The 25,508-nt window shown below is 52.1% G+C and overlaps 1 protein-coding gene across 2 annotated transcripts in view; it reads right to left on the bottom strand.

Moving 5' to 3' along the window:
* The window catches only part of ess2 (ess-2 splicing factor homolog), a 46,048-nt gene extending 23,037 nt beyond the window's left edge, over nt 1-23,011 (bottom strand). Inside the window, exons 1-5 of one of the 2 annotated variants that reach the window (XM_072499843.1) lie at nt 22,747-23,011; nt 19,443-19,611; nt 19,093-19,191; nt 17,772-17,941; nt 3,726-3,843 (exon numbers count right to left, since the gene is read on the bottom strand). In XM_072499843.1, coding sequence (XP_072355944.1) covers nt 3,726-3,843; nt 17,772-17,941; nt 19,093-19,191; nt 19,443-19,611; nt 22,747-22,929 — 739 coding nt within the window. In that variant the 5' untranslated portion in view covers nt 22,930-23,011. The remainder of the gene's footprint in view (nt 1-3,725; nt 3,844-17,771; nt 17,942-19,092; nt 19,192-19,442; nt 19,612-22,746) is intronic. The other variant, XM_072499833.1, reaches the window with a different exon arrangement.
* Nucleotides 23,012-25,508: the final 2,497 nt, after the last annotated feature.

The following is a 25,508-nucleotide window of genomic DNA, read 5'->3' as shown; positions in this document are numbered from 1 at the left end:
GGGGTCCCGATCGGGTTGGAAGAGATAGCAGATGGGCTGAAGGCCATGCAGTCGGGTAAAGCCCAAGGGCCGGATGGATACCCCGTAGAGTTTTACAAAAAGTTCTCTGGGATGCTCGGGTCACTGCTGATGAGGACATTCAATGAGGCAAGGGAGAGAGGGTGGCTGCCCCCGATGATGTCACAGGCCACTATCTCATTGATCCTAAAGCAGGAGAAGGACCCAGAGTTATGCGCGTCCAATAGACCGATCTAGACGCCAAATTGCTGGCTAAGATCTTGTCCTCAAGGATTGAGGACTGCGCCTCGGACGTGATTGGGGAGGACCAGTCGGGATTTGTTAAGGGGAGGCAGTTGGCGGCCAACGTAAAAAGGCTGTTGAACGTTATCATGATACCCCAGAGGGTAGGGACATAGAGGTAGTGGTTGCAATCGATGCAGAGAAGGCATTTGATCGGATGGAATGGGATATGTGAGAGGCGTACTGGGGCGGTTTGGATTCGGGCGGGGCTTCATTGACCGGGTCAGGCTGCTGTATCAGGCGCCCGTGGCAAGTGTTCGGACGAACAGACTGACACCGGGCTATTTTAGGCTACAACGGGGGACGAGGGAGGGATGCCCCCTCTCCCCGCTGTTGTTCGCACTGGCCATAGAGCCGCTGGCAATTGCACTGAGAGCCTCAAAGGGCTGGAAGGGACTGGTCCGGGGGTGGGGTTGGAACACAGAGTCTCACTATACGCGGACAATCTGCTCTTATGTGTGTCGGACCCATTGGAAGGGATGGAAGAAATTATGGGGATTCTAGGGAATTTTGGCCGGTTTTCAGGCTACAGATTGAACATGGGTAAAGCAAAATGTTCGCGATCCAGGCAAGGGGGCAGGAGAGGCGATTGGGGGAGCTGGCGTTCAGAGTGGTAGGGGGAAGCTTTCGGTATCTAGGCATCCAGGTGGCGCGGGAATGGGAACTGCTGCACAAACTTAATCTGGCCCGACTAGTAGACCAAATGAAGGAGGATTTCCGAAGGTGGGACGTGCACCCGCTGTCACTAGCTGGGAGGGTGCAGACAGTGAAAATGACGGTCCTCCCGAGATTCCTGTTTGTGTTTCAGTGTCTCCCCATCTTTATTCCTCGGTCCTTCTTTAAACGGGTCAACAAGATGATCTTGGGCTTTGTATGGGCGGGTAGGAACCCAGGAGTTAAAAAGGGGATGTTGGAGCGCAGCCGGGGGGGGGAGGGCGGGCTGGCACTCCCGAACATTAGTAATTATTACTGGGCGGGGAATATAGCCATGATTAGGAAATGGATGGTGGGGAGGGTCAGTGTGGGAGCGAGTAGAGGCGGCATCTTGTAAGGGCACTAGTCTGGGGGCATTGGTAACGGCGCCTCTGCCGTTCCCGCCGGCATGCTACTCCACCAGCCCCGTGGTGGTCACGGCCCTGAGAGCCTGGGGGCAATGGAGGAGACATGTGGGAACAGTGGGAGCATCGATCTGGTCCCCAATTTGCAATTATCACCGGTTTGCCCCAGGGAGGTTAGATAGAGTGTTCCGGAGGTGGCAGAGAGCAGGGATCGAAAGGATGGGCGATGTGTTTATAGAAGGGAGCTTTCCCAGCTTGAGGGGACTGGAGGTGAAATTTGAATTGACGGGAGGGAATAAATTTAGGTACCTGCAGGTGCGGGACTTCCTATGTAGGCAGGTCTCAACCTTCCCGCTCCTACCACCAAGGGGGATACAGGATAGGGTAGTTTCCAGAGTGTGGGTGGGAGAAGGGAGGGTTTCGGACATTTATAAGGAGCTTATGGGGTCAGAGGAAACACAGACCGAGGAGCTGAAACACAAATGGGAAGAGGAGTTAGGTGGAGAGTTAGAGGATGGTCTCTGGGCGAATGCATTGAGTAGGGTCAACGCGTCCACAACATGTGCCAGGCTCAGCCTGATACAATTTAAGGTCGTTCACCAGGCTCACATGACAGTGGCCCGGATGAGCAGGTTCTTTGGGGTGGAAGACAGGTGTGCAAGGTGTGCAGGAGGACCAGCGAACCATGTCCATATGTTCTGGGCATGCCCGAAGCTCAGGGGATTCTGGCAGGGGTTTGCAGACGTTGTGTCCAAAGTATTGAAAACAAGGGTGGCGCCAAGTCCAGAGGTGGCGATTTTCGGGGTGTCAAAAAACCCAGGATTCCAGGAGGAGAAAGAGGCAGACGTTCTGGCCTTTGCCTCTCTGGTAGCCTAGAGGCGGATATTATTAGCTTGGAGGGACTCAAAGCCCCCGAAGTCGGAGGCCTGGCTAACTGACATGGCTAGCTTTCTCTGTCTGGAGAAAATCAAGTTCGCCTTGAGAGGGTCAATGTTAGGGTTCACCCGGAGGTGGCAGCCGTTTGTCGACTTCTTTAGGGGAAATTAACCGTCAGCAGAAGTTGGGGGGGGGGGGGGTCTGTGGGGATAGTTTAGTGTAGAGTAGGAGGCTAGAAAAGGTGGGACCTGTGAGTGAGGAAGATGGCTTTTGCACTATATTTATAATTGTATGTACACTGTTTCTTCTGTTACTGTTATAAAACCATAAATACCTCAATAAAATGTTTGCAATAAAAAAACAGGGCAAAAAAGCATTAAACATAATAGCATAAAGAAATCACTTTAAAACAAACAGATAGATGATTCAAAGAATTCAGGAAGGCAGAAATTCAGGACCACAAGGTCCTACTTTTAAGGGAATCCTTATCTCTGGTCTAATCCCTCATTTACTCTCATTGGTTTCTAATTATCAGCTGAGACCTCCTGGTTTGATCAAATGGATGTCTGTTACTTAGAGGAGGATTTATTAATCAAACTTTGGCCATTACTTAAGATGTACTGGTGTCCAAAGTTAGTTCAGCGTCTACGTGCACAGTCTCATGAAAATAGGTTTCTCACGCCACCGCTGGCCATAGACCTTGCTGTAACTAATTAGTTGATACATTCTTATTGCTGATACTGAAATACAACAGTCAATTCATTATATGAAACATTCCCTGAAACAATGTCTAAATTTCCACAGTCAAGACACGAGAATCCAATACTTAATTCATTATCTGAAACAATGACTGTATTTTCAGTCAAGACACTTTTAATAATTCCACTCTTTAACTATGCATTCAATTAGCACCTAAAAACAATGAATAAATCAATAATCTATCAATTAGATTGGAGGCAATATATTAGCATTGTACGGGTCCTTCATGCTGATTCCCTTATTTCCCCTTTATTTTTTCTGTTACCATTTTGATCCATGGATCCTTAAATGGACATGTATCTTTAAGTCAAGCAGCAGAGAGAATGAGGAATTCAAAAAGTTGCAATATAGTACAGGTGCTGGTTTTTCGAACAGGAGAACTCAGGCTTCTCAGCACTCGAGAGATGGGGTGGGACTCAGTTCGAATGAATTGGCCAAAAGGCCGTATTCTGCCAGGTAACAGTGGGATGATTTCCAGAGGCCTAAGGAAAGCAGAGTTTGAATCCTGGACACTCCTTGAAAGGCTGCGAGTTGCTGTATTCCTGAAATGTTGTCATAGCATTCACCCAAACAGGACATCAGCATTCAGGCTGATCCTGTGGCTGACTGCCTCTTCTGCTCGGAGGCTGTGTTACAACTCTCTTCTGTTCCAATTGATAGACACCTACTGGCAATTAGTTTCTCACTGAAGAGGGCTGGAGATTACAAATGGGACATCAGTCTGCTCCTTACCTTCTGGGTAATACATCAGAACATTCTTGGCTTTATATTCCCAGGTTTCTACTCCTGCCTTTCCTGCCATGATGGCACGGACCTCGGCTGACGGTAGAGCCAGCATTTCCTCGTGGCGCTGTAACAAGAAACACCAATACACTCAGCATGGGAATCCCACTCTGCACTTTTGACCCTCACCAGGAGAAGGAGATCACTCATTTACATTTACCGGTTCCTCCAAAATACCACAGCAAAGCAGACACCTCCCAAAAACTGATTCTTCCTCAGGCCCATCAGTATTGTCCAAATTCTGGGTTTATATTTCTGTAGGAGTGTCCTTTACTTTATGCCTCTTTAAGTAGGAGAGACAGGTTCTCCACAAATTATGTGGTTTGTCTAGTTGCGATCGAGACAAACTGGGCCTAAATCTCTCAAACAAGTTTACAGCTAGAGGAGGTGAAGGTGTAGTGGTATTGTCACTGGTCTAGTAATCCAGAGACCCAGAGTAGTGACCTGGGGACCCGGGTTTGAATCCTATGACGACAGATAACAGAATCTCACAAAATACAGTGAAGAGGTCCATCGAGTCTGCGCCAGCATGAAAGATACCGTCCTAACTTGTCTACCTAAGCTCATTTGCTAGCACTTGGCCCATAGTCTTGAATGTTATGACGTGCCAAGTACTCATCCAGGTACTTTTTAAAGGATGTGAGGCAACCCGCTTCTCCCAGGCAGTGCATTCCAGACTGTCACCACCCTCTGGGTAAAAATGTTTTTCCTCAAATTCCCCCTAAACCTCCCACCCCTCACCTTGAACTCGTGTCCCTTTGTAACTGATCCTTCAACTAAGGTTGAACAGCTGCTCCCTATCCACCCTGTCCATGCCCCACATAACCTTGTACAACTCAATCAGGTTGCCCCTCAGTCTTCTGTGCTCCAGCGAAAAAGCCCGAGCCTCTCTTCATAATTTAAATGTTCCTACCCAGGCAACATCCTGGTGAATCGCCTCTGCACCCACTCCAATGCATTTACACCCTTCCTATAATGTGGTGACCAGAAGTGCACACAGTGCTCCAGCTGTGGCCTCACCAAAATTCAATACAACTCCAACACAACCTCCTTGCTTTTGTAATCTATTCCTCGATTGATAAAGGCAAATGTCCTATTTGGTTTTTTCACCACCTTATTAACCTGCCCCTCTGCCTTCAGAGATCTATGGACAAACACGTCACGGTCCCTTTGTTCCTCGGAACTTCCCAGTGTCAAGTCATTCATTGAATACTTCCTTGTTAAATTACTCTTTCCAAAGTGTATCATCTCACACTTTTCAGGCTTAAATTCCATCTGCCATTTTCTGCCCATTTGACCATCCCGTCTATATCTTCTTGTAACCTAAGACACTCAACCTCACTGTTAACCACCCAGCCAATCTTTGTGTCATCTGCAAACTTACTGATCCTCCAATGTGGGGGTACACAATTCATCCGGACCTGGAGATTTGTTCACTTTTCAGCCTACCAACACCTCGAATATCTTATCACTCCCTATGACAATTTGCTCAAGAACCACACAGTCTCTCCTGGAGTTCCATATTTACCTCCAAAGGACATTAGATGGTGGCATTTGGAGGGGAAGAGACAAGCACAACGGCAGGAAGAAGACAGGGATCGCTCCCAGGTGGGGGGGGCCACCACACTAGCAAGCAAGCCAGTGTAGGAAGCACAGGTGAAGGGGGGCCATGGCAGAGCTCCCAACAGAGAGTGAGTGCTTGGCAGAAGGGTGGAGAACCGGGGAAGAGCAGATAGAAAGCTGGCTACGACAGGTGGCAGCAAAAACAGTGGCACCAAGTTCAGCCATCTTGATGGACCTCAAAGCAAAGGGAAAACCCGGAGTGCAGGGGCCCAGCCACATGGGAGTAAATGGCAAAAACGGCCATCTTGGATGGCCCCTGGACAAAGGGAAACCCCGGAGCACAGGGACGCTGCCACATGAAAAGTACGGTGAACGCGGCCATCTTGGATGGTCCCTGGACAAAGGGAAACCTGGAGTGCAGGGGCGCATCCACGAGGCAAATATGGTTGACCCCACAGGAGGGGGTTCAGAAACCCTCCCCATCAGGATAGCCCGACTTAATGATCCAGTGAAAAGATCTAGAGTCTACGCCCATCTGAAAAGTCTGAGGGCCGATGCCATCTTCCTCCAGGAGACACACCTGAGGGAGAGGGACCAACTGTGGTGAGGAAGAGCTGGGTGGGTCAGACGTTACCAATCTTGTTATGGGACAAGGGCTAGCGGGGTGGCCATACTGATCAACAAGAGGACAACCTTCATGGCAACAAAGACGGTTATGGATCCAGGGTAACGATATCTTAAAAGGGGTACCGGTGGTAAACGTGCACTCTCCCAACTGGGATAACACGGATTTCATGAAGAAAACCATGGCAGAAATCCCCAACTAGACACGCACCGACTCATCATGGGGAGAACCTTCAACTGCGTACAGGACTCAAGGACCCAGCCCCAAATCGTGGAAACTATCGAATATGGCAAGGGAGCTGAACACCTTTAAGGAGCAGATGGGGGCAGTGGACCCTTAGGAGGTTCACGCACCCAGGGGACAGAGTTCTCCTTCTTTTCCCAGGGTCTACTCGAGGATAGGCTTATTTGATTGATTGGTTGATTTGCTTTATTGTCACGTACCGGAGTACAGTGAAAAGTATTTTTCTGCGGCCAAGGAAGCGTACACAGTACGTACATAGTAGACAAAAGAATAATCAACAGAGAACATTGACAAATGGTACATCGACGAACAATGATTGGTTACAGTGTGGAACAAGGGGCCAAACAAAGCAAATACATGAGCAAGAGCAGCATAGGGCGTCGTGAATAGTGTTCTTACAGGGAACAGATCAGTCTGAGGGGGAGTCGCTGAGGAATCCTGTAGCTGTGGGGAACAAGCTGTTCCTATGTCTGGATGTGCAGGTCTTCAGACTTCTGCCTGATGGAAGGGTCTGGAAGGAGACAATGCCTGGGTGGGAGGGGTCTCTGATAATGATGTCTGCTTTCCTGAGGCAGCAGGAGGTGTATACAGAATCAATATGTGGGTGGCAAGCTTGAGTCATTTGTTGGGCTGAGTTCACCACACTCTGCAGTTTCTTACGATCTTGGACCGAGCAGTTGCCATACCAGGCTGTGATGCAGCTGGATAGGATGCTCCCTATCGCACATCTGTTGAGATTTGAGAGGGTCGATGCAGACATGCCAAATTTCTTTAGCTTCCATAGGAAGTAGAGACGTTGTTGGGCTTTCTTGACTGTTGCATCAATGTGAGTGGACCAGGACAGACTGCTGGTGATGGTGACCTCCAGGAACTTAAAGCTATCGACTAGTGGGGAAATTGTAATCTCCGACTACCCTCCACACTACGTGGATGAGGTCAGAGATGGGCCTTGCTCAACACCCCCCACGGAGGTTAGACACAGCCCTCCTCGCTAACAAGGCATGTTGTGATCGGGCATCACAGGCCATAGATGGGTATGAAACTAACAACCAGAATGGTGAGGTCTCACCCTCGCCATTCTGGGAGGCGCTGTAGACGGTGATAAGGGATGAAATTACTGCATTCAAGGCGCGTAAAGACAGGGAGGCCAGGCAACAGCTGGTCAACTTCATACTGGAGGTGGATCGGCAATACTCCACGACCCCAACCATGGAACTGCGGGTGGAGAGGGAAAAATTGTAAACGGACTTCGACCTGCTTTCCACCGGGAACGCAGTGTGCCAGCTCTGCCAGACACAGGGGACCTCTTATGAATTTGGAGACAAAGCCAGCCGCCTGCTGGCTCACCAACTGAGGAAGCAGGCAGCTCGAGGGAAATAGCTCAGGGTTAAAGATAGAAGCGGCAGGCTAGTCGCTGCGCCAGAAAAAGTCAATGAAGCCTTCGCAATTTTCTACCGAGGGGAACTCGAGATGAGGCAGTTCCTTGATGGACGACGTGCTGGGAAAGAACACCAGAAGTAATCATCTCCCTGGGCGCAGAAAAGGCCTTTGAAAGAGTTGAATGGAAGCACCTCAAGAGGTATGGGCACGGTTGGGTTAGGGTACAACTCATGCTGAAACTAAGGTACAGTGCTCCCATGGCGAGTGTCCAGGCAAACACCACCAGCTCTAGATATTTCCAGCTGCACAGATGCCGAGACAGGGATGTATACTGTCCCCGCTGCTGTGTGTGTGGGGGGGGATAGAGCCCGAAAATCCAAAGATTCTCACCGCAGTAAGAGCACGGGGATGGGTTAAGGAACCAGGAGCAGAGTGGGCAAAGATGGAAGAGAGCTCCTGCATGGAGACATTCCTCCCAACCCTAGCTACAACCGCTCTACCATCTCCCCCCCCCCCGGCTAAATACTCGAGGAACCCAGTGGTAGAAGCCATGGTCCGGAGATAGTACCAAACGAGGCAACACTTCAGCCTAACTGAATGTCAAACACGGCCCCCATCTGCAACAACCACAGGTTCACTCCCAAAATAATGGACGGCACATTCAAAATGTGGAGACAGGACGAGGGGACTCGGATTGTTAGGGACAATAGAGTAGCAACCCTGGGGGAACTCTCAGAGAGGTTCCAGCTATCAAGAGGAAACAACCAGAGTTACACTGAGGTCAAGAATTTCCTCTGCAAAGAAACAATGACATACGCCCAGATATCAGTACAATCGTTAGTTGAAGAGCTGCTCGAAGTGGGCGACCAAGAGAAGGGAAACTGTGTGGATATGTACGGGCGACTGTTGGAGGAGGTACGTTCCTTCCTGGATGAGACAAGGAAAAAAAATGAGGAAAAACAAGGCATAGAGATAGGGGGAGGGCTCTGGATCGAAGCACTGCACAGGGTGAACTTCACCTCCACGTGCGCAGGGCTGAGCCTAACGCAGCTAAAGATGGTGCACAGAGCGCACCTAACCACAACTCGAATGGGTGGGTACTTTCCAGAGGTGAAGGACAAATGTGAATGGTGCCTGGGAGGCCCGGCCAACCATACCCACATGTTCTCGGCGTGCCCCAGACTTGTCAGATATGGAGCGACCTTCTGCAAGTCCATGTCCAGGGTTGTGAGGGTGGAGCTATGCCCACTGGTGGCGGTCTTCCGGGTATCAAATCAGCCAGAACTCTTCATGGAGAGGGAGGCCCATGCCATAGCCGCCCTGATTGCACGCCGGAAAATCCTGCCTGATTGTCGATCAACGGCCCCACCCAAGGCTGCAGACTGGATGTCCCAACTTGGCGGGATTTGAGAGGCTGGAGAAAATAAAATTTGCCATCCGTGGGTTGTAAAACGGCTTCCAGAAGATGTGGAAGCCGTTCAACAACTTGTTCCAGCAACGTGACCAGCAACCAGAGGGTTGGGGAAGGAGGAAGGGAGGGGGAAGGGTGAAAGCATGCAAAAAGAACGCACAGGACACGCAGGAGGGACAAAATCGCAAGGGACAGGCCCGAGAGCAAGCTAAGGCTCAAGACAGACTGTAAATAAACACTTGTACATGCGTGTTTTGGCCGTATTGGGGAATGTAAAATATGTATGCCAACTAAAGGGGAGGGGGGTCACGGCCACTGTTGTAGTGAAGATACTTGCATGTGAATATACGGTTTTGTAATTTATAAATTGAGATATAAAATATGAAAACTCAATAATAACATTTTCCAAAAAAAAAGTGACCACTGCACAGTCCTTGTGGAGGCCGTCTGCACAATGAGGATATCCTCCATCGTGTTGTGTGGCACTATACCAGCATGTTAAATGGGATAGAATTAGAATAGACCTAGCAACTCAAGACTGGGCATCCATGAGGCACAGTGGACTATCAGCAGCAGAGGTGTACTCAACCCCAATCTGTAACCTCATGGTCCAGCATACACCCCCCCCCCCCCCCCCCCCCCCACTCTACCATTACCACCAAGCCAGTGAATCAACTCTGGTTAAATGAAGAGCGCAGGAGAGCATGCCAGGGGCAACACCAGGCTTACCGAAAAATGGGGTGTCAACCTGGTGAAGCTGGACTTCCGGTTGCGGCTATGCCTAGGTAAGTCGCATGGTCGATAATGGCTCCCGCCGATAATGGACTTTTGGGCCCTTTTAAGGAGCTCCAGCGACACTTTGACGACGATTCTCGGTGTGGGAAGGAAACAGTGAGGGCCCCCCAGCGCTGTATGGAGTGAACCAGGAGCGGGACGGTCGAAAAAGCGGCTTTGGAAAAGAGAGGAGAACGGGTGCGAAAAAGCAAGATGGCGGCTGGCAGGGATCAGGCAGCATGGGCCCAGTGGTCACGGAAGCAGCAGGAGTTTTTAAGAAACTGCTTTGCGGATTTAAAGGCAGAGATGCTGGCCCCTATGAAGGCGTCGATTGAAAGGTTGGTGGAGACCCAGAAGATGCAGGAGACGGCAATCAAGGAGATGCAACAGAAGGCCTCTGATAATGAGGACGGAATTCTGGGCCTGACGGTTAGAGTGGAGGCGCACGAGGTGCTGCACAAAAAATGGCAGGAGAAGCTGGAGGACTTGGAGAATAGGTCAAGGAGGCAGAACCTGCGGATTCTGGGTCTCCCTGAAGGCATGGAGGGGTCGGATGCTGGGGCGTATGTGACCACGATGCTGGGTACGCTGATGCGCGCGGGGGCTTTCCCGCGGCCCCTGGCAGAGGGCGAACGAGCCGCCGAGAGCTATGGTGGTAAGGTTCCACCGCTTCACCGACAAGGAGTGTGTCCTGTATAATTGAAAATATGGAAAGATGTGTCATTTGAAACATGGAAGTCTGGCAATATCTGGTCTGAGAGAAAAATGAGAGGATACAGGGAAAGATCCTACAAAGGGTTAACAGCAGCTGCAAAGAGCAGGATTGTAAAATGCAGATATCCTTGGTCAAGCAAGCTTAGCAAACACACAGGATTTTAAATGAAGCCAGAAATAATGAAAGTAACTATCTTAGTAAGCAGCTGGAAAGGAAAGGATGAGGTTCAGTTGAATTTGGTGACAATTCTAGGTGTGAAATGTTGCTAATACCAGGTAAATTAAAGAAAACTGGAGACTATCAGTCTACGAGAAACATAATTTAAAGCCAAAAATCAAAGTCAAAATTATGAGCTGAGGACATAATTGGAAAATAAAACTATAGAAATGACAGGAATTAGAAGTAACACCTCTTGAAACCAAAGCATTTTTGAATATCACAAAGGAACTTTGAACATCACAAAGGACACAATGTAATCAGATCTATGCTGTATTTGAATGTTTAGATCAAAGATACTTTTTACAATCAAAGAAAATTAAGAGTTACTTTACAATAAAGTCATAAAAACAAGATAACTGTTAGAAAAATATATAAACCCAATAAAGGGGACTGCAGGCAGAACCAGAACTCAGAGAGAATCAGAGAAGGAACAAGAGAAGCAGCTCAGAGTCAGATTACAGCCAGCTCGGTCATGGGAAAGATAAGACAAAGCAGCCGAGCCTGAACAGCTAATACATCTAAGGAAGTCTAGAATTTAAAGAGTAGGCAGAGTCAGCTCAGAGATAGCCAGCAGAGCCAGCTCTCACAGCTCGGTACATGGGGAAAGATAGGACATAGCAACCAAGCTAACCAGCGAATACATCTAAAGAAGACCAGAGTTTAAAGAAGATTGATTGTCAAGTTGGGCCTGAAGGTCTCTTCAACCAACCAGAAGGATCCAGAAGCAAGATCGTTTTACTTTTCTATAAAGAAAGTAATTGCAGCTTTTAAAAGAAAAAAGATAATAATAAAATAACTTAATTTAACCTGAAATAGTGGTTATTCCAAAGTCTACTTTACTGACTTAGCAATGCAGGACTCAGGATCGATGCTACTAAGTGGTAAATAGATGAAATCTACGGTGAAGGTATGGGTTATACCGGGGGATAACTTGAAAATATAGTTTGACCTGAATAGCCCCACTGAAGCCTGCATCGGAGAGTGAGAATCCCTGTTCACCATTTAGAATATCGATCCTTCTTTGGTATAGGGGGAATTCTAAGAATAGTGGTGAGTTTTCAACAACACCTGCAATGGGCGAAGAAGGAGCGGAGCAGCAGGTGGGAGAACACCGAGATCCGTATTTATCAGGACTGGAGGGCAGAGCTGGCCAAGAAGCTTGCAGGATTCAACCAGGCCAAGGCGGTCCTCCAGAGAAAATGGGTGAAGTTCGGGCTGTTACAACCGGCGAGGCTGTGGGTTACATATCAGGAACGGCACCACTATTTCGACACGCCGGACGAGGCGTGGACTTTCATCAAGAATGAGAAGCTGGACTCGAGTTAATGGACTGCAGTATGTTGTGGAGGTTGTTGGTGGGGGGGTGAGGGGGCGGTGTTATGTTGGGGTTTTCCCCGTGTTTTCTCGTGTTTTTGTGGCCCCATTGCCCATGGCCCTCGAGGCTTTGGGCGAGGTCGCAGTTGGGAAGAGCTGCGTCACAAGAGGTGGGGTCGGCCCAGACAGGGAGCACGGTTTACCCGCGAAATGGTGCGGGTGGCACCTGAAGCTGGGGGTTTGAGTGTACGGTACCTTGTTTTGTTTTTCTTTCTCTGTTCACACGCGGTTTAGGGGGGGGGGGGGGAACTCTCTCTACCCCACTCAGGTGGGGGGGGGGGGATTGGAGATGTGTAAGGGGAACCCACAGGGGGATTGGAGGTGGAGGAGGGTGCCCACAGAGAGAAGAGGAATAGGATGGAGAGATTGGTGGGGGAGATACTTAGGGTGGACAGAAGGTATGCAGAATCCCCCGAGGAGGGGTTGTTGAAGGAGCGCCAGAGCCTGCAGGCGGAGTTTGACTTGCTTACCACGGGGAAGGCTGAAGCTCAGTTGAGGAAGGTACAGGGAGCAGTGTGTGAGTATGGGGAGAAGGCAAGTAGGATGCTGGCGCATCAGCTGCGGAAGAAAGAGGCGGCCAGGGAGATTGGGGGAATTAGAGATAGGGGGGTAACACGGTGCTGAGCTCGGCAAGGATTAACGAGGTCTTCACGGACTTTTATGGCAAATTGTATGACTCAGAATCCCCGGAAAAGGGGGGGGGGGGGGGGGGAAGAGAGAATGAGGCAGTTCCTGGACCTACTGAGGTTTCCACAGGTGGGGGAGGGGCGAGTAGAGGGATTGGGGGCCCCGATTGAGATGGAGGAACTGGTTAAGGCATTAGGGGGTATGCAGGCAGGCAAGACCGCGGGACCGGATGGGCATCCCGTAGAGTTTTCTAGGAAATTCTCGGTGCTGCTGGGTCCGCTGTTGTTGAGGACTTTCAATGAGGCTAAGGAAAAGGGAATCCTTCCCCCGACGATGTCGCAGGCTCTGATCTCGCTTATCCTCAAGCGAGATAAGGACCCGTTGCAATGTGGCTCCTATAGGCCGATTTCGCTCCTTAATGTGGATGCCAAGCTGTTGGCAAGATTTTGGCCACTAGGATTGAGGACTGTGCCCCGGGACTGATCAATGAGGATCAGGCGGGGTTTGTGAAGGGCAGGCAGTTGAATACGAATGTGCGGAGGCGCCTGAATGTGATCATGATGCCCTCGGAAGGGGGGGGGGGGGGGGTGCAGAAGTGGTAGCGGCAATGGACGCGGAGAAAGCCTTCGATCGAGTAGAGTGGGAGTACCTGTGTGAAGTGTTAGGCAGATTTGGGTTTGGAAGAGGAATTTATAGGGTGGGTCAAATTGTTGTATCAGGCCCCGGTAGCGAGTGTGTCGACGAACCGGTATTTTAGATTACATAGAGGGACGAGGCAGGGGTGCCCCCTGTCCCCCCTGCTGTTTGCCCCGGCGATCAAGCCGCTGGCTATGGCGTTGAGGGAGTCCAGAAACTGGAGGGGGGAGTGGCTAAGAACTGGGGGGTCCTGCACAAGCTCAAATTAGCGTGGCTGGTGGATCAGATGGAGGAGGACTTTAAGAGGTGTGACATGCTGCCGCTTTCCCTGGCGGGCAGGTTGCAGTCCGTAAAGACGGCGGTCCTCCCCAGGTTCTTGTTCGTCTTCCAGTGCCTTCCCATTCTCATCCCCAAGTCCTTTTTCAAGCAGGTAAATAGGGTTATCACAGGATTTGTGGGCAAACGGGACCCCCGCGTGTTAAGAGACTGTTCTTGGAGCGCAGTCGGGGAGGGGGGGGTTGGTGCTGCCGAACTTTTGCAGCAAATGATTCAGAAATGGGTAATGAAGGGAGAGGGGGCGGCGTGGAACCGGTTGGAAGCGGCGTCTTGTGAAGATACTAGCTTGGGGGCACTGATAACGGCACCGTTGCCGCTTCCGCCAACACGGTATTCCACGAGCCCGGTGGTGGCGGCGACATTGAGGATCTGGGGGGCAGTGGAGGCAGCACAGGGGGGGGGGGGGGGGGGTAGAGGCAAGGGCTTCAGTCTGGGCCCCGATACGGAACAGTCACAGATTTGTTCCAGGTAGAATAGACGGGGGGTTCCCAAGTTGGCACAGGGTGGGTATCAAAAGGATGGGGGACTTATTCATTGATGGGACATTTGCTAGTCTGAGGGCGCTGGAGGAGAAATTTGGGCTACCTCCGGGGAATACCTTTAGGTACATGCAGGTTCGGGCGTTCATGAAAAAGCAGGTGGTGGAATTCCCGCTGCTGCCTGCCCGGAGGATACAGGGCAGGGTGGTCTCGGGCATGTGGGTAGGGGGATGGCAAGATATCGGAAATATATCAGTGGCTGCAGGAGGCGGAGGAGGCCTCGGTGGAGGAGCTGAAGGGCAAGTGGGAGGAGGAGCTGGGTGAGGTGCTGGATGAGGGCCTGTGGGCTGACGCCCTGGGCAGGGTCAATTCCTCCTCATCTTGCGCCAGGCTTCGCCAGATTCAGTTTAAGGTGGTGCACCGGGCACATATGACAGTGGAGAGTATGAGTAAGTTCTTTGGGGTGGAGGGCAGGTGTGTGAGGTGCTCAGGGAGCCCAGCAAATCATGCCCATATGTTCTGGGCATGCCCGGCACTTACAGGATTTGAAATGAAATGAAAATGAAAATCGCTTATTGTCACAAGTAGGCTTCAAATGAAGTTACTGTGAAAAGCCCCTCGTCGCCACCTTCCGGCGCCTGTTCGGGGAGACTGGTACGGGAATCGAATCGCGCTGCTGGCCTGGCCTGCTTTCAAAGCCAGCAATTTAGCCCTGTGCTAAACAGCCCCGAAATGAAGTTACTGTGAAAAGCCCCTCATCGCCACCTTCCGGCGCCTGTTCGGGGAGGCTGGTATGGAAATTGAACCGTGCTGCTGGCCTGCCTTGGTCAGCTTTCAAAGCCAGCGATTTAGCCCTGTGCTAAAGCAGACCCTATTTTGGATTTTGGAAAGGCTTTGCAAAGGCTATGTCCAAGGTCTTGGATACTCAGGTAAAACCGAGCTGGGGAAAGCGATATTTTGGGTATCAGACGATCCGGGAGTGCAGGAGTCAAGAGAGGCCGGAGTTCTAGCCTTTGTCTCCTTGGTAGCCCGGAGAAGGCTCTTGTTAATGTGGAGGGACTCGAAACCCCCAAGCCTAGAGGCTGAGTCAGTGACATGGCGGGATTTCTCAGGTTGGAGAGGATAAAGTTTGCCTTGCGAGGGTCCTTGCAGGGGTTCTCCAGGCGGTGGCAACCGTTCCTTGACTTTCTCGCGCAACGTTAGGTGGAGGTCAGCAGCAGCAAACCAGGGGGGGGGGGGGGGGGGGGGGGGATGTGGTTTGGGCGGTGGATGGATTTTGTTTGTAAAGGGCAGATACCCCACCTTGTTTTGTTAAATTGTTAAATGGTTAAGTTGTTTTCTGTTTTATTGCTGTTTTCTTTTCGTTGTTTTTTTTGTAGTGGTTTGTAAAAATTGACAAATTTTGAATAAAAACAAATTTTTAAAAAACCTGGTGAAGCTACAAAACAGGACTACTGGCATGTCAATCAGCAGAAGCATCAAGGAATAGATGCAGCTCAGCAATTCCACAACAAACAAATCAGATCTAAGCTCTGCAGTCCTGCCACATCCAGTCAGGAATGATGGTGGACAATTAAACAACTCACTGGAGGAGGAGGCTCCACAAATATCCCCATCAATGATGGAGGAGCCCAGCACATCAGTGCAAAAGACAAGGCTGAAGCATTCGCAATTATCTTAGCCAGAAGTGCCAAGTGGATGATCCATCTCGGTCTCCTCTGGAGTTCTCCAGCATCACAAATGTCAGTCTGCAGCCAATACGATTCACTCCACGTTATTACAAAATGGCTAGAAGGCACTGGACACTGCAACAATTATGGGTCCTGACAATATTCCGGCAATAGTGCTGAAGAGTCATGCTCCAGAACCTGCCGCACCCCTAGCCAAGCTGTTCCAGTACAGTTACAACACTGAGATCTACCCAGCAATGTGGAAAATTGCCCAGGTGTATCCTGAACACAAGAAACGGGACAAATCCAACCCAACCAATTACCACCCTTTCAGTCTACTCTCCAACATCAGCAAAGTGATGGAAGGAGTCATCAACAGTGCTATCAAGCAGCACTTACTCAGCAGTAACCTGCTCACGGACACTCAGTTTGGGTTCCACCAGGGTCACTCAGTTCCTGGCCTCATTACAGCCTTGGTTCAAACATGGACAAAATCGCTGAATGCCAGAGGTGGGGCGAAAGTGACTGCCCTGGACGCCAAGGTAGCATTTAACAGAGTATGGCACCAAGAAGCCCTAGCTAAACTGGAGTCAATGGGAATCAGGGGGAAACTCTCCACTGGCTGGAAGTCATCCCTGGCACAAAGGTTGTTGTGGTTGGAGGTCAATCATCACAGCTCCAGGACATCACTGCAGGAGTTCCTCAAGGTAGTGTGCTCGGCCAAACCATCTTCAGCTGCATCATCAATTCCCTCCCTTCCATCATAAAGTCAGGAATGTGGATGCTCTCAGATGACTGCACAATGTTCAGGACCATTCCCGACTCCTTAGATAATGAAGCAGTCCATGTTGAAATACAGCAAGACCCGGACAATATCCAGACTTGGGCTGACAAGTGCTAAGTTACATTCGTGCCACACAAGTGCCAGGCAATGACCATCTCCTACAAGAGAGGATCTAACCATCGCACCTTGACATTCAATAGCATTACCATTATTTGAATCCCCCTCAATCAACATCCTGGGGAATTACCATTGATCAGAAACTGAACCAGCCATATTAATACGGCTACCAGAGCAGGTCAAAGGCTAGGAATCCTATGGAAAATAACTCACCGCCTGACTCCCACAAAGCCTGTCCACCATCTACAAGGCATAAGTCAAGAGTGTGATGGAATACTTTCCACTTAAGACCATAAGACATAGGAGCAGAATTAGGCCATTCGGCCCATCGAGTTTGCTCCGCTATTCAATCATGGCTGACATTTTTCTCATCCCCATTCTCCTGCTTTCTTCCCATAATCCCCGATTCCCTTTACTGGATGAGTGCAGTTCCAACAACGCAAGAAGCTCAACACCATCTAGGACAAAGTAACCCGCTTAATTGCTCCCTCTTCCACAAATCTCCAATCCCTCCACCACCGATGAACAGTGGCAGCCATGTGTACCACCTACAAGATGCACTGCAGGAACTCGCCAAGGTTCCTTAGGCAGCATCTTCCAAACACATGATCACTACCATCTAGGACAAGAGCATCAAATACCTGGGAACCTCACCACCTGAGGTTCCCCTCAAAGTCACTCACCATCCTGACTTGGAATTATATCGCCGGTCCTCCACTGGCGCTGGGTCAAAATCTACACCTCGGGGACTATAGCGATTCAAGAAGGCAGCTCACCACTACCTATTGAAGGGCAACTGGGATGGGCAATAAATTCTGGCCTAGCCAGCGACACCCACATCCCGTAAATGAATTTAGAAAAGGAATGATTCAAACCTGGGTATCTGTTCATAAATGGGCTGCACCATTAGTCATCTCACCTTCAGCTCATTCCATAATCATCCAACCATTTAATACCATGCCATATTGTCGTTCGTTAAAGGGTCCATAACCAAACAGCATAGATATAGCACGCACTAAGAAAGCAGGGGAAGAGATTGTACCCGCTTTGACTCTTCCTCTGCCTCATACATCCAGGCATGTTTGATCTTGTTCCTCTCTTCAGCAATCTCCATGATTTGGTTGAAGGAGGCATTATCTTCACTGGTACTTCTTCCCAAGAAGGTGTCCAAAGTTGGCAACTCCTTCACTTCCTTCTTCTTATCTTTCTCTCCTGGAAATAAAGAAACACCAGTCACTCAGTAAGATAGATGCAAGGCAAGAAGGCAGTGGCGTAGCAGTACTGTCACTGGACTAGTAATCCAGAGACCCAGGATAATACTCTGGGGACGGTTATGGGCCAGAGTTTAGAAACTCCAAAGTGTTCACCTGACCTATAATTTTATTTGTTGAATTTGGCTAGGGTGAGCACAAGAGCCTATCTACCCTCCAGGTGTTATTCAACAATCTTCCTAGACATTTTAATCAAAATAAGCTTTATGCTAAGAACGTAGTTAACATTTATATAAACACACATCAAGAATTTTAATCAATTACAAACAAAGATACCCCACAGCTACAGTAATCTATGTATAACACTTAATGAATTCCCCCTTAACTGTTCCAATTCAAAAACAAAATGCCATAAACCAAAACCCCCTTTTCAAGGGCGTGGCCCAGCACTCTGCATTCTCACTTGAATAAGACTGGCTTTCCCCGAGATTCTGACCCCGTCTCACCAGCAGGTTTAAACCCTTCCTGTAAGCAAACTATATCTAAAGCCACCACCAAGGTGATTTTACTGGAACAGATATCTAAAATGAAAATAGAGAGACAGGAACAAAACACTCCTTTCTCCCAGAGTCCACAACAGTCAAATCTGAAAGTGAAACTAAGAAAAAAAACTCTCAGCCACAGCTCAGCTCCATCCACAAAATCACATCACTGAAGCCATGTGATAAGACAAAATCTTTTCTTAAAGGGAGACTCTCATGACAGGACCCTGGGTCAAATCCTACCATGGCATGGTGAAATTAGACGACCACAAAACCATTGCTGATTGTTGTAAAAATCCATCTAGTTCACTAATGTCCTTTGGGGAAGAAAGTCGGCCATTGTTAACTGGTCTGGCCTACATGTGCCCCCAGGCCACAGCAATGTGGTTGACTCTTCAATAATCTTCGGCAATTAGGGATGAGCAATAAATGCAGGTCGAGCTAGCGACACCCACATCACATGAACGAAAAAAAAGGACTGAGCTCAACACATTGGTGCGCCATCGTCCCTTTACTGGTGCGCCATCGCCCCTTTACTGGTGCGCAAAACTGCTAGGTGAAGAGTTTCTACTTATTAAAGAACGATGCACTTCACATCATAAAAAATCACCTTCATCAGCTGCAAGCCTTCCTTCTTGACCTGCTTTACTTTGTGAAGATGGAGATCCAAGGGCAACTTCCGGTGTTTCAAAAGTAGCAGGAGTGAGATCTGCAAGAGATCAGAACAGGAACAAGGAGAGTCAGGGTCACTGAAACAGCGAGCCCCTGAGCAGCAGGAGCCCAAGCCCCGTGCTGGAACCACGTGCCCGAGCCCAGAGGGGCCGGAGCCCAAGCCTCACTTCCCTGGGCCAACCAGAGCCACTAGAAACAGTGATGGAAGCAGAAACCACAGCATTATTTAAAACAGAACTGGACAAATACAAGATTGTTGATCCACAGGTTGAGAGGAAACACACTTACAAGCTGAAGGAGTCCCCGAGTTTGGTTTGCGCAATGAAGAACCATATTTTATGGTTATTTCCCGCATCTTTTCCATGTCACCACTCTCTTCAGCCTCCAAATACTCTCTCTGAGCACGCAGCCTTTCGACATCAGGGAAAAAGTCTCGCTGGATAATTTCTTCCAAATTCTGTTGATCAAGTGCAATGTTCAGTCATTATACAACACAGACAAAAGATACGATTGCAGGGTTTACAGGTGAATATGGATGTTGGAGCTGGAGCGCTAATTCACAGCGTTTTAGGACTGTTCATCCCCATTACAGCTGGTTATTTTTTCGAGCTATCCTGATGAGTGCACAGCAAAAAGCTTTGATTACATGTCTCTTTTTTCAGCAATACATAAGGATCGAGGAGCCAAAGGTTGGTTTGCAAGAGAGGTAATGATGGCAGTTTTGAACATAAGAGCAACATTTGGATGGCGGCTGTGACGAGCGAAGTGCCACAAGATCGGTGCTGGCAACTTGGTGGCAGACAGATTACAATGTGGGGAATTATGAGGTTATTCATTCTGCTCGCAAGGATAGGGAAGCAGGATTTTTTTTTAATAAAAGGCTTGCGGCTTCCAAAAGTCTATATACAAGGAGTCTTGGTTCTTCTCGTACAAGAAATACAAAGTTTGCATGCAATTAACAAGTACAGCAAGCAATTAGGGAAGCATGTTGGCCTTTATTGCAGGGGCACGGTAGTACAGGTAAAAAGAAGTCTTTCAATAGCAACACAGCTTTGAAATCACACGTGGAATAGTAAGAAGTCTCACAACACCAAGTTAAAGTCCAACAGGTTTATTTCAAGCCACAAACATTCAGAGCGCTGCTCCTCAATCAGGTTGTTGGTTGTGGGGGAGGACATGGTAGTGAGGAATGTTGGGGGGGGGAATGGGAGTTGTGGGGGAGGAGCGAGCGGGGGGGGGGATGCGAGCGGGGTTGTCGGGGGGGGTGGGGGGGGTGGGAGCGGGGTTGTCGGGGGTGTGTGGGAGCGGAGTTGTCGGGGGTGTGTGGGAGCGGGTTTGTCGGGGGTGTGTGGGAGCGGGGTTGTCGGGGATGTGTGGGAGAGGGGTTGTCGGGGATGTGGGGGAGAGGGGTTGTCGGGGGGGTGAGCGGGGTTGTTGGGGGGGGGATGAGCGGGGTTGTTGGGGGGGGTGAGCGGGGTTGTTGGGGGGGTGAACGGGGTTGTTGGGGGGGGTGAACGGGGTTGTTGGGGGGGGGTGAGCGGGGTTGTTGGGGGGTGAGCGGGGTTGTTGGGGGGGGTGAGCGGGGTTGTTAGGGGGGGGTGAGCGGGGTTGTTGGGGGGGTGAGCGGGGTTGTTGGGGGGGTGAGTGGGGTTGTTGGGGGGGTGAGCGGGGTTGTTGGGGGGGGTGAGCGGGGTTGTTGGGGGGGGTGAGCGGGGTTGTTGGGGGGGGTGAGCGGGGTTGTTGAGGGGGTGAGCGGGGTTGTTGGGGGGGGGTGAGTGGGGTTGTTGGGGGGGTGAGTGGGGTTGTTGGGGGGGTGAGTGGGGTTGTTGGGGGGGGGTGAGTGGGGTTGTTGGGGGGGGGTGAGTGGGGTTGTTAGGGGGGTGAGTGGGGTTGTTGGGGGGGGTGAGTGGGGTTGTTGGGGGGGGTGAGTGGGGTTGTTGGGGGGGGGTGAGTGGGGTTGTTGGGGGGGGTGAGTGGGGTTGTTGGGGGGGTGAGTGGGGTTGTTGGGGGGGGTGAGTGGGGTTGTTGGGGGGGTGAGCGGGGTTGTTGGGGGGGTGAGCGGGGTTGTTGGGGGGGTGAGCGGGGTTGTTGGGGGGGGTGAGCGGGTTGTTGGGGGGGGTGAGCGGGGTTGTTGGGGGGGGTGAGCGGGGTTGTTGGGGGGGGTGAGCGGGGTTGTTGGGGGGGGGTGAGCGGGGTTGTTGGGGGGGTGAGCGGGGTTGTTGGGGGGGTGAGCGGGGTTGTTGGGGGGGGGTGAGTGGGGTTGTTGGGGGGGTGAGCGGGGTTGTTGGGGGGGGTGAGCGGGGTTGTTGGGGGGGTGAGTGGGGTTGTTGGGGGGGGTGAGTGGGGTTGTTGGGGGGGTGAGTGGGGTTGTTGGGGGGGGGTGAGTGGGGTTGTTGGGGGGGTGAGTGGGGTTGTTGGGGGGGGAGTGGGGTTGTTGGGGGGGGGGGGTGAGTGGGGTTGTTGGGGGGGGGTGAGTGGGGTTGTTGGGGGGGCGTGAGTGGGGTTGTTGGGGGGGGGTGAGTGGGGTTGTTGGGGGGGGGGTGAGTGGGGTTGTTGGGGGGGGTGAGTGGGGTTGTTGTTGGGGGGGTGAGTGGGGTTGTTGGGGGGGGTGAGTGGGGTTGTTGGGGGGGGGGGGGAGTGGGGTTGTTGGGGGGGGTGAGTGGGGTTGTTGGGGGGGGGGTGAGTGGGGTTGTTGGGGGGGGGTGAGTGGGGTTGTTGGGGGGGGTGAGTGGGGTTGTTGGGGGGGGTGAGTGGGGTTGTTGGGGGGGGGTGAGTGGGGTTGTTGGGGGGGGTGAGTGGGGTTGTTGGGGGGGGGTGAGTGGGGTTGTTGGGGGGGGGTGAGTGGGGTTGTTGGGGGGGGTGAGTGGGGTTGTTGGGGGGGGGTGAGTGGGGTGTTGGGGGGGGTGAGTGGGGTTGTTGGGGGGGGTGAGTGGGGTTGTTGGGGGGGGTGAGTGGGGTTGTTGGGGGGGGGGTGAGTGGGGTTGTTGGGGGGGTGAGTGGGGTTGTTGGGGGGGGTGAGTGGGGTTGTTGGGGGGGGTGAGTGGGGTTGTTGGGGGGGGGTGAGTGGGGTTGTTGGGGGGGGTGAGTGGGGTTGTTGGGGGGTGAGTGGGGTTGTTGGGGGGTGAGTGGGGTTGTTGGGGGGTGAGTGGGGTTGTTGGGGGGGGGTGAGTGGGGTTGTTGGGGGGGGGTGAGTGGGGTTGTTGGGGGGGTGAGTGGGGTTGTTGGGGGGGGGGTGAGTGGGGTTGTTGGGGGGGGGGGGGTGAGTGGGGTTGTTGCGGGGGGGGGTGAGTGGGGTTGTTGGGGGGGGGTGAGTGGGGTTGTTGGGGGGGGGTGAGTGGGGTTGTTGGGGGGGGGGGTGAGTGGGGTTGTTGGGGGGGGTGAGTGGGGTTGTTGGGGGGGGTGAGTGGGGTTGTTGGGGGGGGTGAGTGGGGTTGTTGGGGGGGGTGAGTGGGGTTGTTGGGGGGGGGTGAGTGGGGTTGTTGGGGGGGGTGAGTGGGGTTGTTGGGGGGGGGTGAGTGGGGTTGTTGGGGGGGGGTGAGTGGGGTTGTTGGGGGGGGCGTTCCTGTGTTTTGACCTTTAACCCGCCGCCTACCCCTATATACGATTCCTCATCCAGGATCACTTTCTTCCTCCGTCCATTCCCTGGACTCTCGGTGCCGACGACGGCCGGGGCCCCGCTCTCGGAATTGGAATTCCCGCTCTCGGAATTGGGGTTCCCGTTCCCACAATTGGGGTTCCCGTTCCCGCTCCATTCCGCTTTCCCTTCGCTTCCCATCCCTCAGGCCTGGTCTTCGAACCACTGAAACTGCGTCTGCGCCACGCCGCACTGCCTCACGGGAGGTGTAGTCAGCTATCCCGACAGCCCCTCGGCGGCGACAGGCCCCGCCCCCAACCGCCACTGCTCTGTCCCCAACCACAACTGTCTCCACCGACAGCGCCTCCTCCCCGCCGCTCCCTCCATCCGCCGCTCCCTCCATCCACAGCCCCCGCCGCTCCCTCCAGCCACAGCGCCCCCCTCCCCGCCGCTCCCTCCAGCCACAGCGCCCCCTCCCCGCCGCTCCCTCCATCAACAGCGCCCCCTCCCCGCCGCTCCCTCCAGCCACTACGCCCCCCTCCCCGCCGCTCCCTCCAGCCACAGCGCCCCCTCCCCGCCGCTCCCTCCAGCCACAGCGCCCCCTCCCCGCCGCTCCCTCCAGCCACAGCGCCCCCTCCCCGCCGCTCCCTCCAGCCAGAGCGCCCCCTCCCCGCCGCTCCCTCCAGCCACAGCGCCCCCTCCCCGCCGCTCCCTCCAGCCACAGCGCCCCCTCCCCGCCGCTCCCTCCAGCCACAGCGCCCCCCCCCCCGCCGCTCCCTCCAGCCACAGCGCCCCCCCCCCGCCGCTCCCTCCAGCCACAGCGCCCCCCCCCCCGCCGCTCCCTCCAGCCACAGCGCCCCCCCCCGCCGCTCCCTCCAGCCACAGCGCCCCCTCCCCGCCGCTCCCTCCAGCCACAGCGCCCCCTCCCCGCCGCTCCCTCCAGCCACAGCGCCCCCTCCCCGCCGCTCCCTCCAGCCACAGCGCCCCCTCCCCGCCGCTCCCTCCAGCCACTGCGCCCCCCCCCCCGCCGCTCCCTCCATCAACAGTTCTCATCTCCTGTTATGCCTCTCCATTGACTTCCTCCCTGTCTCGCCATTCCCTCCATTGGCATTTCCCCCGTCCTTCCTTCCACAGCCCCTGTCTGTCCCTCCTTCGACAATCCCTCCCCGTCCTGTCTCTCCCTCCATTGACAGGCCCTCCCCATCCCACCACTCCTTCTATTGACAGTCCCACCCTGCCCCTCCATGGACAGTCCCGCCCGTCCGGGCTCTCCCTCCATTGACCAGTCCCCCCTCCACGAACTGCCACTCCCTTCAACAACAAATCAGTCCCTCCTGCCCACCTCTCCCTCCATCAATAGTCCCTCCCCGACCAGCCTCTTCCTCCATCAACTGTCCCATCGCTCCATCTATCAACACTTCCTCCTCTCTGTCCTGCCTTTCCCTCCATCGACAGTCCCTCCCTGATCCTCCTTTCCCTCCATCGACAGTCTTTCCCCGACCCACTTTCCCTCTATCAACAGTCTCTCCCTGTCCCGCCGCTCCCTCCATCGACATCCCTCCTGACCCGCCTTTCCCTCCATTGACAGTATCTCCCCATCGTGCTTCTCCCTCCATCGACAGTCATTCCACCCCATCTCGCCTCTCCCTCCATCAACAGCCCCAACCCCACTTCAATAAAGAGCTACATCTCAGACAAGCCATTAGTTTGTTGATTGGCACGAAGGTGGTATTAGAGACTCTTTTATTACACTCCTGTATTATCTTTTATTACACTTCTCTGTGTGTCTTGACATACTAAGGAGTGTAATATGTGTTACTCAAACTTCGGTTACTGATAAGGTCTTCTGAATCTCGATGAAGAAGGCTCGAACTCGTCGAGTAGTAACAAAAGATTTATTGAATAACTATAACAATAATTGCATGAGTTCTTTACTTTAACTTTGATACTAGTGATAAGGTTGACAAGATCTAACTACAGTAACTACACTAACCATCTGAGCTAATCTGATACTCCTGCCCTTGTCACAGTCCATCCAAGAGAGAAAGACCCAATGTGGTTGCCTTTATACTCCTGTTGGTCTCATGATTATGTGGTGCTACTGATTACACATTAACCCCTTATGTACATGCACATACAGAGGTCACTACAGAGACTATCTTCAATTTGCTGTGAATTAGAAAAGAGTAATACTTTTAAACAAGTCACAATACTTGGATTGGGAATAAATGAAAGTTAGGGCCAATATAATGAGGCAATATATAAGTCATCCAAAATTGAATCATCCACGGGTGGGTCGCAACCCATGGGTGGGTTGCGGGCAGGTGTAAAAAGGGCCGCGGTGAACCCTGCAATTAACATAGGTATCCCAACTCCTAGATAAGATCAGGATGGCAAACAGAAAAAGTTCCATGGAAATGGATTTTGTGAGGGGAGATACGGGAGAATGCATGGCCCAGGAGTGAGAAGTAGAGTGGACTGGCAGGCTGACAGACATCCCAACAGCAAGCCAGCTGGTTTGCTGTAATTTGGAACCATCACATGGACAAGACTGAAGCCACGTAACGGGCCATCAGGTCGCCACCAATCAATCCGACTCTTCACTGAACTGAAGTCTTTCAATCAACTAAACTTAAATTGAGTAGCTTTTCAGGTTTACCCACCAAGAGACTCAGTTCCCAGTTCTGTAGAGAAGCTAACACAGGCCCCCACCCTGCAAGCCCTCTGCATACACACTCTCTCTGTCCTCTCGTTGGAAGGAGCTTTTGGGAAACCAAACA

The sequence above is a fragment of the Scyliorhinus torazame genome, chromosome 1, assembly GCF_047496885.1.
Source record: "Scyliorhinus torazame isolate Kashiwa2021f chromosome 1, sScyTor2.1, whole genome shotgun sequence".
NCBI classification, from domain to species: domain Eukaryota; kingdom Metazoa; phylum Chordata; class Chondrichthyes; order Carcharhiniformes; family Scyliorhinidae; genus Scyliorhinus; species Scyliorhinus torazame.
Note: the sequence above shows the minus strand (reverse complement) of the source record. Positions and strands in the feature narration are given on the sequence as shown.